General features: G+C 41.9%; 1 protein-coding gene across 5 annotated transcripts; it reads left to right on the top strand.

Moving 5' to 3' along the window:
• LOC143366603 (large proline-rich protein BAG6) lies at nt 1-7,205 on the top strand. 5 transcript variants are annotated; one of them, XM_076807755.1, is made up of 21 exons: nt 1-148; nt 420-512; nt 1,182-1,302; nt 1,382-1,570; nt 1,658-1,853; nt 1,919-2,037; nt 2,114-2,273; nt 2,348-2,471; nt 2,561-2,761; nt 2,837-3,026; nt 3,100-3,231; nt 3,312-3,525; nt 3,603-3,850; nt 3,926-4,072; nt 4,151-4,232; nt 4,314-4,434; nt 4,544-4,847; nt 4,938-5,071; nt 5,141-5,350; nt 5,468-5,575; nt 5,651-7,205. In XM_076807755.1, exons 2-21 carry the CDS (start codon nt 450-452, stop codon nt 6,071-6,073), a joined length of 3,486 nt encoding a protein of 1,161 aa, XP_076663870.1. In that variant the 5' UTR covers nt 1-148; nt 420-449; the 3' UTR covers nt 6,074-7,205. The 5 variants fall into 5 exon arrangements, with proteins under 5 accessions (XP_076663870.1, XP_076663873.1, XP_076663869.1 ...); XM_076807758.1 differs by having other exon boundaries at nt 79-345; nt 3,926-4,045; XM_076807754.1 differs by having other exon boundaries at nt 80-345.
• The last annotated feature ends 6,628 nt before the right edge of the window (nt 7,206-13,833 follow it).

The raw sequence follows: 13,833 nt of genomic DNA on the forward strand, positions 1-13,833 counted from the left end.
GTCGGCGATTCTTAGCACTCCCGATTCGCGTTCCGCCTAGGGAATAATTCGTCCTGTGCATTGGCAGCGCTTGCGCGGTGTCGCTGGTAAAGCGAATTCTGGGTAAAATAACGTGTGTCGTGTCGGCCGTCGCTGTTAAATTTCATCGGTAGGTTCATTGAAAGAAACGGTCGCACGATAAAATCGGCGACGACAGGGTTTTCTTACGTAATTCTTCGATCCCCTGAAATCGACTCGCGTTAATAATCAGTCCTCGTTCGTGGTCCGGGAACGTCGAGTATTTCGTTTCGTTACTAGTTCGTTACTTGACCGAGTATCGTTTACAGCTTGTACCTGCGTGCTCGCGTGAGTGTACCAAGACGATTCTGCATTACGCACCCTCCGATTCTAATATTCCCGTTCGTTTCCCTGAATTCTAGTTCCGCCGCGTCAGTCACGGCCGATCCACGATGATCGACCTTACGGTGAAGACCTTGGACTCGCAAAATCATGCTTTTTCGTTGGAAGACGACGTAAGTATTTTTTTTCGCTCCCACACTTACCCGACAACGAATTCTTCTGTTTGCGTACGACCCGAACGATATTATTGCTCGTCATGTCCCGAATGGTGTATCCCGCAGCTATTAATGAATCAATCCGTATTATCATTTCTCAACCGTGTCATCACTTCCATTATAGATCTAGAATCTAGACTCTGTTGTCCTCTGCATAGCATGCTTTGTATTTTCGTACTATTTACGGTATTCAAGCAAAATTATTTCTTACTTTTATTGACCAGCTTCTCCCGCATTACCTTTGGAATTGCTAATGTATGCACTATGGATTCTTAGGTACATGTATATGTAGCCATCTAGTCAGTTGATTAATAATTTCAGTACCGTGGACGAAATCGAGGTACTTTCGTATAATTAGCACGTTTGAGTAGCATATGACATTGCAGTGCTCTCCTTATGTTACCTATATCAAACACAAACGATGAAAATGCCCTTGTATGATGTAATATTATGAAGTTACGCTTTAACCTTTCTTTGAAATCGATTTTGATCCCGTGATAAAAGTTATTGACGCGTGGCAGATGAATTTAATAAAACTATGCATATTTTGATTGCACCTAATTGAAATGCAATTGATAGTTAAGAAGCATTTGAGAAAGTATATTTCAATTGCCTTTCCTTTTAAAGCAAATTACAGTGAGAGGTTTTAAAGAATATATAGCGGAGGCTGTGGCAGTATCAGCAGATTCGCAGAGACTTATTTATTGTGGCAGAGTCCTCCAAGATGAGAAAAAGTTAAATGATTATGGTAAGATATTTTCCAAACTCCTTCGATCGTGAAAACATACTCGGAGCTGTGTAATATGGTAGAAATGTTCGTGATTCAGATGTTAATGGAAAAGTTATACATTTGGTGCAACGTGCGCCGCCCCAACCTGGTCAGCGAGGGAACGACGGGGGTCAGAGTCAAAGTCAGAATCATGGATCGCAAGCTTGGCAAAATCCGCAGAGAACGCACTATCGGCTTACTCGTGCTCAAATGCATGGTAATGCTATGTATTTGGTGGAAGCACATGGTACAATTATTAATAGTCTCGCGGCGCTATGCCCTGTGTGTTGAAAATACTTTTCCTTCTCTCTACACGTATTATTAATTCTATCAGGATTGCAAGTACCACAGTTGAGCAATAGCTTGTCTAATAGTCGCTTAATCGTGGCGAGGCGAATGCTGGATCGTGCAAATGAACTTATGGATAGACTCGACGATCCCACTTGTCCTCTGAATCCTCAGTCATCCGAGAGCAACGAACCACCGTTGGCTCAACAGGTACAAGTTGAGCAACTAGCGACAGAACATTAGTAAGTAAAAATGATAAATAATAATGAAGGTATACCTCCGTAACATAAATCGATAAATCTACTAGTCTTTTCAGTACTAACGAAGGCAGAACAAACGGCGGGACCAGACTAGTGGAAGCTGCCGCAGCTACGCTTGCGGCAGCGCTGTCGGCGGCTGGGGCAAACAACGTTACGTTCCTACAACGTGTGTACAAACAGATACTGTAGATAAACAAATAGAAAATGTGTCTTTATACAAAATTGTAATTTCTGTAAATCAGGTAATGGCGATGATGGTGCCGAAGCGGTGCCAGTGAACGAGGCCAATGACGATAATCAGCCAGATGCACAAGAGCCACAGCACTCGCAACAGTCACAATCTGAACCTCAAGGATCTACATCGACTAACGATGGGCCATCTAATAGGCGATCCGCGGCACAGTAATGATTCCTAGGCGTATATTTTATGGTTCGTAATATAAAGTTATAATACATAATGAACTTGTTATCTTCAGACTTCCACGACCCCCACAAATGGCAGAATTATTGGAGCGATTGTTAAACACTCAAGATCGTTTAAGACCATATATAGAACGCTATCGCGTACTTATGCTGGCTGACCCTTCGTTACCTGTAGCAGTAAGTGCACGATGTTCTCGAACAGATGGTGCTAACGTAAATTACTTTATTTTCAGAAATGTTTGAAATAAAAAATCTTTAATATCCAGGCAGGACCTGAAGGTGTAGACGAAAATCAGAGGATCGTGGATGGTGTCAGTGAGTGTCTACACTACGTGTCCCACGCTTGCCACGCTTTGAGTGACATAATAGTCGACATGGGTCAGCAGCCGCCCAGAAATCTGCGATGTAGACCAATCGTTATACAGCATTCGGCTGTTATGCACTCCGGTATACCAATACAGGTAGAGGTGAGCACGAGTCGCTGGAACATTCGGATCTACTGCTACGTATCGTGAAATCGTTCTTCGATGTGTTTCTATTAGGCACACATCAGTTTACAAAGTCGAAACGCGAACAACAACAACGGCAATGAAGAAAACGGCGACTCTACGAGTACACTTGGGCAATCAGAATCGAACGAAGCAAGTAACGAAGAGGACAATCAGCGGCCGGAATCTGAGGCTGGTGCACAGCCGACGGAGCAACAACAGGAGCAGACACAGTCTCCATTTGGTACGTGCCGTAATTTAGCTACAGCTTAAACCGCGCACATTATTTAGATAAGAAAGGGAAAATCACTTTTCAGGTACAGTCTTTAATTTGCCGAATAACGTGGAAGTGTTGATGGAGGTAAGCCCCGAAGGTAACATAAGCGCGGCATCGGGAAGTGAGCAAGCTCAAGCCGGTGAGAGTAATAACAACAATAACAACAATGGCGGTAAGTTGACAACCGAAAGAGTTTCGTTGTTGCGATTGAAAATAATTTATCAGTAAAATGTTGTTCCATTGGCATTATAGGGAGAGCGGGCGGTGCCGCCGGTGCATTCCCCTGGGGTTCAAACCCTCCGGCAGATTTCATTCGAAATTTAATGCAGGCTGTTGCTGGTCACATGGTACAAGGTGGCATTAGTACTACGACGATCTCAACTCAGAATCCTCCAACAGCTGGAGGGCAACAGACTGTCGCGTCGCACGATGGAAATGCAGCCGCTGGGCAAAGTACTCAAGCGCGGTAGGTTTATTGGGATGTGCTTTCTCTGATAAATCGTAATCCTCTTAATTACTTTCAATCATTATATCCTATTGTAGAAGCAACGTTGGTACTCATCCCACTACAGCGACGCAGACCAGAAGTACATCGCGACCGCATGTATTCCATCAGCAAACTCATCCGTTGGGTGTTGGGATGAGTATAGGGCAGGGACTTGATTTCGATCCAATCCTTCCCTGTAATTCGCACCACGTTCGTCGAACGTCAACCACAACTTCCAGTACGTCGCAAGGGACACAGACGAGTCAAACATCCACGACTGAAACTCAGTCCCAGGCACAAACAGGTATACAATTCAAGTACACGTTGAATAATAATTACCGCCTGACGAGGTACGAATGTGTGGTGAAAATTATTTTAGCAACAACTTCGACCATGACCAGCAACACTACCTCGTCGAACACTACGCCTGTGACAACGTCGCAAACGAATGCGAACCACTCTTTCAGAAATCTGCTGCAGCAAGTAATAAGGGCTACGGGTAATCATGCCGGCATCAATGTCAACAGTAACGCTAAATATTCATAAACTTTGCCCCTTGAACGTTTGAAACTGACAATGTATGCATAATTTCCTTTTATCGCAGATACTGATTTGGCCGACAGTTTTGGTAGCGTAATGCAGATGTTTACTAACCAGAATGTTCGCGTGGGAATCATAGGAGATAGGTGTGTTTATCACTCGTAGAATATTTAAGTTATTTATTCCTAAAGTGGGGCATCATTTTCTATATTACTTTTCATTATTAGGAGTGGTAATTCCTCCGAAGGTCCTACTTTGGCGGAACTTCTGCCTACCTTTACGTCACTCATGACGACACAGGATTCAGCAAATCATGAATCTTTATTCACAAACTTATGTATATTACTGGTAATTAAAATATATTCATATAAAGTGATATTATACGTAATATCAATCAAATATTATTCGTAATATTTGCTGCGAGCTAACGTAAGATACTGTCTTGGAAATTGTTTAGTTACAAAATATAACACTAGAGGATGTACTAAGATTGCGACTCGGCGGGTCAGAACCAATCGCTCATCTAAGAAGACCGTTGCAAGAATTCTTCCAAAATACTTTTCCAAACACCACGACGGAAGCAATGCAAGAACAAGTCATCGAGCTGTTATTCTCGCAACTTAGACCGCATCTTCAGAATCTGCTAGTGTTAGAAGAGGATTTTAATGGCAGAAGTGGTTCGCGCATAGACATTTGTGCGACCGTGGAAGCTTTACTGCGTCGCCCCGTTAGAGAAATATTACAAATCCTGTTCAACGCTGGTTCGTAGCCTTTCACACAGATTATGGGGTCCAATTTAAACTTGCCACTTATTAATCGCGATGTGCCATGTATTATTTTTTTTTTTCTAGACGTTACTGACGCCAGATTTGGGCAAGAAACTGCCACTATTGTGAACAACGGGGGAAGGCAATTATGCGCGGTGCTTCGATATTCCATTAGCGGTGGACAGGCAGGATTGGAAGCTATTGCATCACGGTTCTTTGTTAGTTTCATTATTTAGACAACCCGTTCGATAATTGTAGTCTCGATTTAACGCTCTTGTCTTATGCAGAGTGAAATGTTGGAGGGCAGTAATACCATACAACGCCACTGGATGCTGAATCTACTTTTCGTTCCCTACCGTACTTATCTGCGACATATCATGCAACCGCCAGATTCAGAAATTCTTCCACTTTTAATATACAAGGATGTACCTGCTCAACAATTATCGACGCCCTCGGCACCAGTGCATCAACCTTCGCAAACGCAATCCGAAGTGGAGGTAAGCTCGTGCATATGTATCGATAATTAAAACGGAAAGGTTCTTGATTCCGAACAGAAAATTTTCCTTGCGCCATGTTCGTTCTGCGAAACCATTCACAAATTTGTATTACACCAGCCCATGGAGACTGAGGTTGTAGAGGAAAGAACAAACTTCGAGGCAGCCGTGCCAGACGACGGGGACGAAATCCCAGAAACATTTCCCGGTCACGAAGCACTACCTTCGGTAAGTCTAAGGCTAATGTGCGCCCACAGCTTTATGTCGTATGATGACAATACTGTAATAAATTGTTTCTTTTAGGACTGGGTGCCGATCATTGCGCGGGACGGTGTCAGGCAACGTCGTCAGCTGCAAATGCAGGGGATGACGAACGGCGGCGTGGCGACGTTCAGCGACGCCTACTTGGGTACACTGCCCACCAAGCGGCGCAAACTGATCGAGCAGCAGAAACCACGATTATTGGTCAGTCCGACTCCGAACCATTCAGCGATAGCAGCGTCCATGGAGCGTTTAGTAAGGGAAGGTGTGTCCCGGGCGGGCGTGGAGGATGTCGAAGGTGCCGCGGTCGCTGTAGCCGTAGATCCTGGCGTCAGGCGTGCATTCGGTCAAGCGATCAGGGACTGCTTGAACCCGCGTGGATACGGCACACCAGACTTCCCGGACCCGTTGCGTTTCCCTAACGCGACTAAATACTTCGCGGATCAGGATGGGCAACCGAAATAATAATTTATAAGGAGAGAATGATTCACGAATGGCTTAGAGTATCTATGAAGGGGAAGTCAGGTAGCACGAGGAAAGTGAGAAATTACAGAGCGACCAAGGAATATACCAGATATATTCGCAAGTTGTAACCACAGATATCACTAGTAATTATAATTGTATACGCCCAGTTTAGTGGAACAGAATGATCATTTTAAAAGTATCTTGGAACGATGTAATACAATGGGACATTAGAGCAAACTATTTGTTTAATTCGCATAGCCTGTAGCATTGTGAGGTATATCGGACGATCTTTCAGTGTATAAATATGTTAAATAATTAATACTGTATCATCTATGTTATTAAAAGTTGCAGTAAATCGGCTACCCCTGCTCTCCCGTTGTACTCTAAGCATAAACTGATCCCAAAACACGCCACTTATATCGGAACACTTCTTTCATTATTAAAACGCATTTTTCCCCGTAGGATTATTCTCGCGCAAACGGAGTGTATTAATCAAATGACACCTGTGTAGGTATTATACAGATGGCAATGTGTATTAATGACTATCTTACTTCTGACCTATCCATATATTGTACACGTTACTCAAGTGTCATCGATATCCAAGCGTATCTTCTTCAATACCGATGACACTGCTGAACCGATATCAATTGTAAGAACTCGTAGTGTAATATTCAATTTTAATGGAAAAAAAAGAGGGAAGTCACCGATGGTATTTAAAAGCGATTAACTGCGATTTAATACGTCACACTGTAATCGAGGATCGACTAAGATGATAGTTTGTATCACGTAAGCTTTGTTGTTTAATGCGTTATAAAACATTACCCCAAATAACACGCCTCTGTATAATTTGTGCGGATATTTGATTTCGATTGACGGCGGTGTTGCTGAATAATTGAAAAGCGGACCTTATTTTTTATGTACAATCCCGACAGAATTTACTCGCGAAATTTTCGATCATTCTAACTTTCAAATAAAATTCAGGAGCCCTCGAACGTGGAGAAATGGGATCGAACAGCCTAATAGGAAAATAGCAGGCGATTCGAATTCGTGGTCGTATTAATATTAAGTAATACCAAGTATAAATATTTGATAGATCCTAATATAATGTTAATAAATAAAGTAACTGAAGTAATTTTATGCGATCATGATTTTCACTTCGAGAAATTCTGCTAATCAATTGTGTTTAAAATTCGCACCAATATTAATTCGCAATAGTTTCTTAGTTCGCCATTCTGCTCGCAGGGGGGCGCTGGCGAGGTGTTTATAAACCCATTTAAATCGTCCTTATTGTTGGCGCGTCTCTGGAACTGCGAAGCTGATTTTCTGTAGTGTGTTTTTCGGATATCTTTACAACCGTATCCAGACTATTCGAAGCGAAGGAGAAGTGGAATTCAGAAAAGGATCGAGACTAGTTGCTGCCTGGAGTTGGGACATAGGTCCGGGATCCTAAGCTGTATTATTCGAGGAAAATTGAAATATGCGGTTCCAAGTGTACGCGTCTGTTGCGTCTCCTACTCTGTGTAATGCAATCGGCAATAGTCAAATGACGTCAACAGGTAATCCTCTTTTCTGTAGAGATTGGTTACTTTGAAACTTTAAGAGAATGCAAGGGACATCGAGATGACACGAGTGAAACTCCTAGAAAACCTTTATTTCATAACCAACTACCAATCGACATTTTATTGGTTAGTTGAAATTCTCTATGTACTGGAATCAGAGTTTTCCTTCCTTTGTAGCTGTCGCCATCTGTCGTTTCAATGTTCCCGTTATCTCCTCTCATTTACACGGTGCAAAGATATGGCTGGTATTCATAGTCGCTACTTATTCTTAAGCAAATGCTTAAGAATAAGTAGCGACTGTGAATACCGGCCTATGACAGCATTTGGTGTTTTTTGGTCACTTAACCCTAGTAGCATTTATTGTTGGCATTTTGATGGCCAACTAATTCCCAACTTGGGGATACTGTGAGCCAACCAGAAATGCTACTAGGGAATACTCTATACAGGCGACAAGTAGCATTTTCGTCCATGATTACGTTTTTTCTGATATTGTCTAGTTAAGTCTGCTAGCGTATCAAACGGTAACAAGAGATCATTGCAAACTTCGATCCCTATACTAAATATTAAAACTTATTTCACGTACCTCTTTCCCGTGGCACACGCAATTCACACGTCCTCTTTCTTATCCCTTGAAATGGGCGTATAGGGGGCGTATAGACAGAAACATCGAGCTGATTGAATTTAAGGGGTCAGTCCACTGCGTTGTCGTGAAAAAATTGTCATTTTTTTAGGATTTATTTTTTAGTAAACGGAATGTCCAACGTAAATAATGTTTTGTCTACTTATTAATACACTCATTGACAGTATAAATAAAATCTATTTTAAATTTTAAACAGTTTTTTTTTAAATATATATAGCACTGATGTGAGCGCCTTGAGAAAGCGATGCAGTGCTGGTGCAGGTGGTTCCGGGAGAACGACGCATTTGAAACAAAAAAATCAAAGTGTGTTGTAATCACTATGAGTGTGGTTATCGCCGGAACCAGGCTTATTTTTACTGATAAAAATTTAACAAAATGGCGGAGGTTTGAAGTTTAAGTGTCGAAATACAGTGAATTTTTCAATCATTTTCCCTTGTAAAAAGTATGAAATGGTTAATCTAAAAAGGTTCCCGTGGTCCCGGCCATAGCCACTGATGCTCTGAATAACGTGTAAAAATTTCAGACTGATTGGTCTAATAGTTTTTTTTGCAATCACCTGCACCAGTTGAAAAAAAGTTGTTTTGAGATAATTGCGTTTTAACTGTTAAAACAAATTAAAGAAATTCTTTTTAATTTTTTTTGTATAATATAAGAGTAGCTTACTAAATACCAAAAAGATTTATTTTAAAATAGCTTAATTTTTCAAACCGGCACAGTGGACTGACCTCTTAAGTTATTGCTTCTAGCGGTCAACTGTTTACTTCATTATTTACAGTGACTCGCATTAATATTCGGACACTTTTTAAAATCGCATAACTTTTTTAAAATTAATCCAAACAACTTGAGTTTTTTTGAGAAGCTAGAAGGATTAGTTTGCTAACTGACGCGTTTCGGCCTTTTGAAAAAAATGTATTTGGTTGGAATAGTAAAAAAAAATAGTAAAGGTCGTTTTTTCACCTTTTTTGTGAGCCAGTAATGAAAATTAAAAAAAAAAACGGTTGCAGATTGAAGTAAGTTGTATACCAGCTATGAACGCTTAAAGATAGTAAAATAAGGTCAAGAATCGCGGAAATTCCCAAAATCAGCGATTCCCCATCTTATTTTACGATCTTTAAGCATTCATAGCTCAGAGCAAAGATAACCGATTTTCATGAAATTTGAGACACGTATACAACTTACTTCAATCTACAAACGTTTTTTTTTGAATTTTCATTACAAGCTCACAAAAAAAGTTTAAAAATCGACCTTTACTATTCTTTTCGCTATTCCAACCAAATACATTTTTTTTTTCAAAACGACGAAACGCGTCAGTTAGCAAACTAATCCTTCTAGCTTCTGAAAAAAACTCAAGTCGTTTGGACGAATTCTAAAAAAGTTACGCGATTTTAAAAAGTATCCGAATATTAATGCGAGTCACTATAGGTGAAATATCTTGGAAGCGATTGTCGAGTGAATCTCTGTCCACACCATTGCATATTCGACGAATTAACACCACTATCGGTTACTCGCATTTTGGCAGTCGAATGTTCAAAATTAGCCAGGCGTCAGCTGAGCCGCAGCCAGTCATTATCTAAATAAAACAGTTATTCGTACAAGGAATCGTACAGCCTTCGAAGTGATCAATTATTATTCCCGACCGTATCGGGGATTAAGGGGGCATTATCGTTGATACAACGGATTAGATCGTTCCACGATGTCGATCGCTTGTGCGCGATACTGGCCTGCAGACGTACGACGTGAAGACGCGATAAATCAGTTATCGCGCAGGTATCGGGCAGACGTAGATAGGGCAGGTGACGCTTCCTCGCCGCATTACGGAATCGAGGCGAGCATCTGGAAGCTTGCGTCTAATTGAAATTATATACCGGCTGAGGTATTCCAAATTACCGCCTCGATTCCCGCCGACCTTCCAGTACAGAAAATTAGATCAATATTAACAGCCCTTTCACCCTTGGAATATTCGAAGTAGGAAAATCCAGAGAGGACGTCGTTCGAACAAATTCAAGCAGGCGCATCATCTGGAAACCTCGCGCAATTTATCGCCAACCGATTTCCTTCCGCGGATAATAAAATACCCACCAAACCGTTATTATCGATTGAAATGAAGAGAACAAGGTGTACGCGATTTTCCTTCCGCGTAAACATTCTTCCAAGAGAGCCCGACTGGGTGCAGGAACGCGCGAGCCAGGTGTATCGTTGCCGTTCCGCGGCAGGGCTTCTTCGCGGCGATAACGGGGTCGCTGCATTCGGAATATATTTGTTAAGGCACGTCTTTCGGGCTCCGTGCTCGACATTTAGTCCGCCTATCGCGCGATAAGATTCAACGAGGGTGGGCAACGGTTCGAATTAAAAACGGCCCCGTAAAAAGAGAGGAGGCGAGCCGGGGAAAGGTAGGGCGGGGGGGGATGGTTCGCGCCAACCCTTCTTGTATTTAGACAGAAATGGGAAAAAGGAGCAGGAAAGAAAGGAAAGCAAAACGGATTTCCCCGCTCTCCTCCCACCTCCTCCACCCCCCACCGTACCGGTTGCCACTCGCTAATAGGCGCTCGTTAATATTGCGAGTGCCACTCTTGAATATCGAGGAGAGGTTTCTACCTTCCCTCCCTTTTTTCAACGTTTCGTCATTCCCCCTTCCCCGCCCCGCCGCCCCCTCCCTCGCGCGTTCACTCTTTCCCGTTCCGTCGACAGGGTGTCCCTCTTCTTCCTCGCTTCCCGGCCACCCTCCAGCCGGCCGCAACGCGAGCGTTCGCCGGATTAAGGCATAATGAAATTACGAGGGTCACGTCATTTTATAAAACGATCGTTAAGCTTCGAGAGTGTTCGCTCGACGTTGGCTCTCGTCGAAATGACACCGCATTGAAAACGATCGATCGAAAATCTCCGGGGGCGAGAGCAGCCCCCGGTGCCGCGCCGGGCGAAAGGGGAGCCGGAATTTCCGCAGCCGCGCGGGGAAGGGGCGGCGGGGAAAAGAGAGTGGGATAAGTGCAGTTTTATGTACAACACCCGGGGAAGGCTAATAAATCGGGGCTCGTTGTAAAATCAATTATTAATTTAATCCGAGCGCAGCCCGGCCGGAATTCCCCGAAATAACGGCCGAGCATTGGCAGAAGTTGTTGCGAACGCGGCGTCGTAAGCGTGCGCGAGCGGGGTGCTTCGCGAACACGCGCGCTCCCGTTAACATTCCGCGTGCCAAGATTGATTGTAATTTATCGGCGCGTTACGTTTAGCGCCACATTATACGGGGCGTACCATCCAGCCGCCATTTTTCGGCGACCCGCGACGGATTCGTGGAATTGAAATCTCGCGAGCGGCTGCCCGCCGGCTATCGGCGCGCGCCTATTCATTCCGCGGCGGCGTAATTATTAAAGTTCCGTGACAAGCCTCTAATCTACCGAGATCGAGAGCTTTTAACCTTTCGCTGCCCCGGCTATCAGCACCGCTGTCGCGTTGCCCAAAGGCGTTCCACTCCAGCAGCCATCGCTGCTGGGCGAGATCGTTGTCTCTACTGTCGCGCGCTGATAATGCTGAATGGGTGTCGATAATGCTCGTTCGATTAGTTTCTGATTTTTCGCCGAGCTATTTTAGTTGCCTCCTCGAAGTAGGCATTATGATTCACTGCGCGTGTAGGCATGTGTCCCGGAAGTGTTGATCCGCTATCAAGACGAGCCGAAGATTCTCGGAATGAACACGGTCGAGTGACGAGGTAGCTTACCTCCTTCGGTTAACAGGTCCATAGGCTGTAATTTCAACCGCATACTTTCTGTAGGGCAGACCGGGGCAGATTGTGAGAGATTAAAGTTTTCACAGTTTTTTCTCCAAAGTGTTTTCCCAAATCAGGAAATAATTTGCGTGGTTTACTACTTACGTATGTGGTGAACTGATTGCGCGATAGTACGTGAAAAAATCTTGTTCACTTAACGCTATTCCTACCGACACTTCGCGTATACCTATTCCTACCGCGACTGATCAAATGGCTGGTCTTTGGCGCAACTTATATTTTTTAATATCGAAGGAAGGTAATAGCCAATTTGACAAAAATTAATTCGATCGCTTTTAAACTTCACGACTTTTACTTAAATATACGTATGTACATCATATGTACTTCTGAATAAAAGAAACTATATATTTTTATATAGTTTCTTTTATTAGTTTTTTTTCTATTTTTATATAGTTTCTTTTATTCATAAGTATATGATGTACATATGTATAAAAATATATAGTTTCTTTTTTTTATTTTTTTTTATTTATAAACTATATAAAAATATATAGTTTCTTTTATTCAGAAGTATATGATGTACATACGTATAAAAATATATAGTTTCTTTTATTTTTTATTTTCATTTTATTTTATTTTATTTATAAACGGACCGAAGCCCTCTTTACATAAATGTTTACAAGGAAAAAGAACTGTACCTAATATAACAAAAGATAGACATGCTAAAGTACATGGTACACCGAATAAGACATTATCCGATAATCCTACGTAACTGTATTCAGAAGCATATCATGTACATACGTATATTTGAGGAAAAGTCGTGAAGTTTAAAGGCGATTCAATTACGTTGTGTGTAGGAAATTCTAATCGAAATTTTAAAAACGGTCATTTCACCGGTCGTGGTAGAAATAGTGTTAAATAGACATCTAGCTTCACCTTAAACAACTCTGTACCTTTGTTACAATGTGCACCAGTCCGGGGTAAATTGTAACACATCAGTTTTACTTGTTTAAATACAAATATGAACAGAAATAAACATGTCTAAAAAATATAAATGAAAACACAGATCATTATTAAACATTTGATATACGGTAAAATTATTTTTTGTTTTTTAAGTAACGGATATTTACTCCTTTTTTATCGAGATATTTTTTAACCATTACTTGCATGTCAAATGGGTTTAAAGGATAAACCGATGTAGCCACCGCCAACATTGTATTTACTATAACTTTTTCTTCATCAGTGCTTAAAGTAGTTGGATGCCCCACAGGCTTGTTACAAGAACGTTTCAAATGGTTTCGAATAGTACCTCTACTTATATTATATTTTTTACTAGCTCGCTGTTGAGACATTCCAGTTCTAACATCAGCTAAAGCTTTATCAAGATCGGAATCTATAAATGCTTTATACTTCCTCTTCCCGGTAGACGCTGTATAAGATCTAGGCATTATTGCGATCTAATGTTATTAATAATATAATGTATAACGTAACAAAGTTATCTATTTGACAGGCGATTATTGGATATCTAACCGCAAACGTTGAAACAATTCAGTCCCTAAAATCTCGATCTCGAATGCGTATAGGTGCCAATGTAACCCCGGCATGTGCCAATGTTATCCCCTGCTGCCAATGTTCCCCCATTTCACGGTACATTGGTTAAACAATCATCTGATTCTATCAAAATCTTCTTCGCTTTTTTTACTTTTGCCTCTACACTTTTTCCTTCTACTTTTTGGATTCTCGATTGTTCTGTTGTCCTAGAGCATCTTTTTCCGGTGTGTTAGCAAATAGCTTGCTTTATCACCATTTAGTACATGTTACAATTCACCTAGAGCTTGAATTTTTG

The sequence above is a fragment of the Andrena cerasifolii genome, chromosome 3 (genome assembly GCF_050908995.1).
Source record: "Andrena cerasifolii isolate SP2316 chromosome 3, iyAndCera1_principal, whole genome shotgun sequence".
In the NCBI taxonomy this organism is placed as follows: Eukaryota; Metazoa; Arthropoda; class Insecta; order Hymenoptera; family Andrenidae; genus Andrena; species Andrena cerasifolii.

Coding starts and splice junctions, on each gene's coding strand:
- LOC143366603 (XM_076807755.1), top strand. CDS start 450: ATGATCGACCTTACGGTGAAGACCTTGGACTCGCAAAATCATGCTTTT. Junction 4,073..4,150: donor TGCCGGCATCAATGTCAACA/GTAACGCTAAAT, acceptor CTTTTATCGCAG/ATACTGATTTGGCCGACAGT. Junction 4,233..4,313: donor GTGGGAATCATAGGAGATAG/GTGTGTTTATCA, acceptor TTTCATTATTAG/GAGTGGTAATTCCTCCGAAG.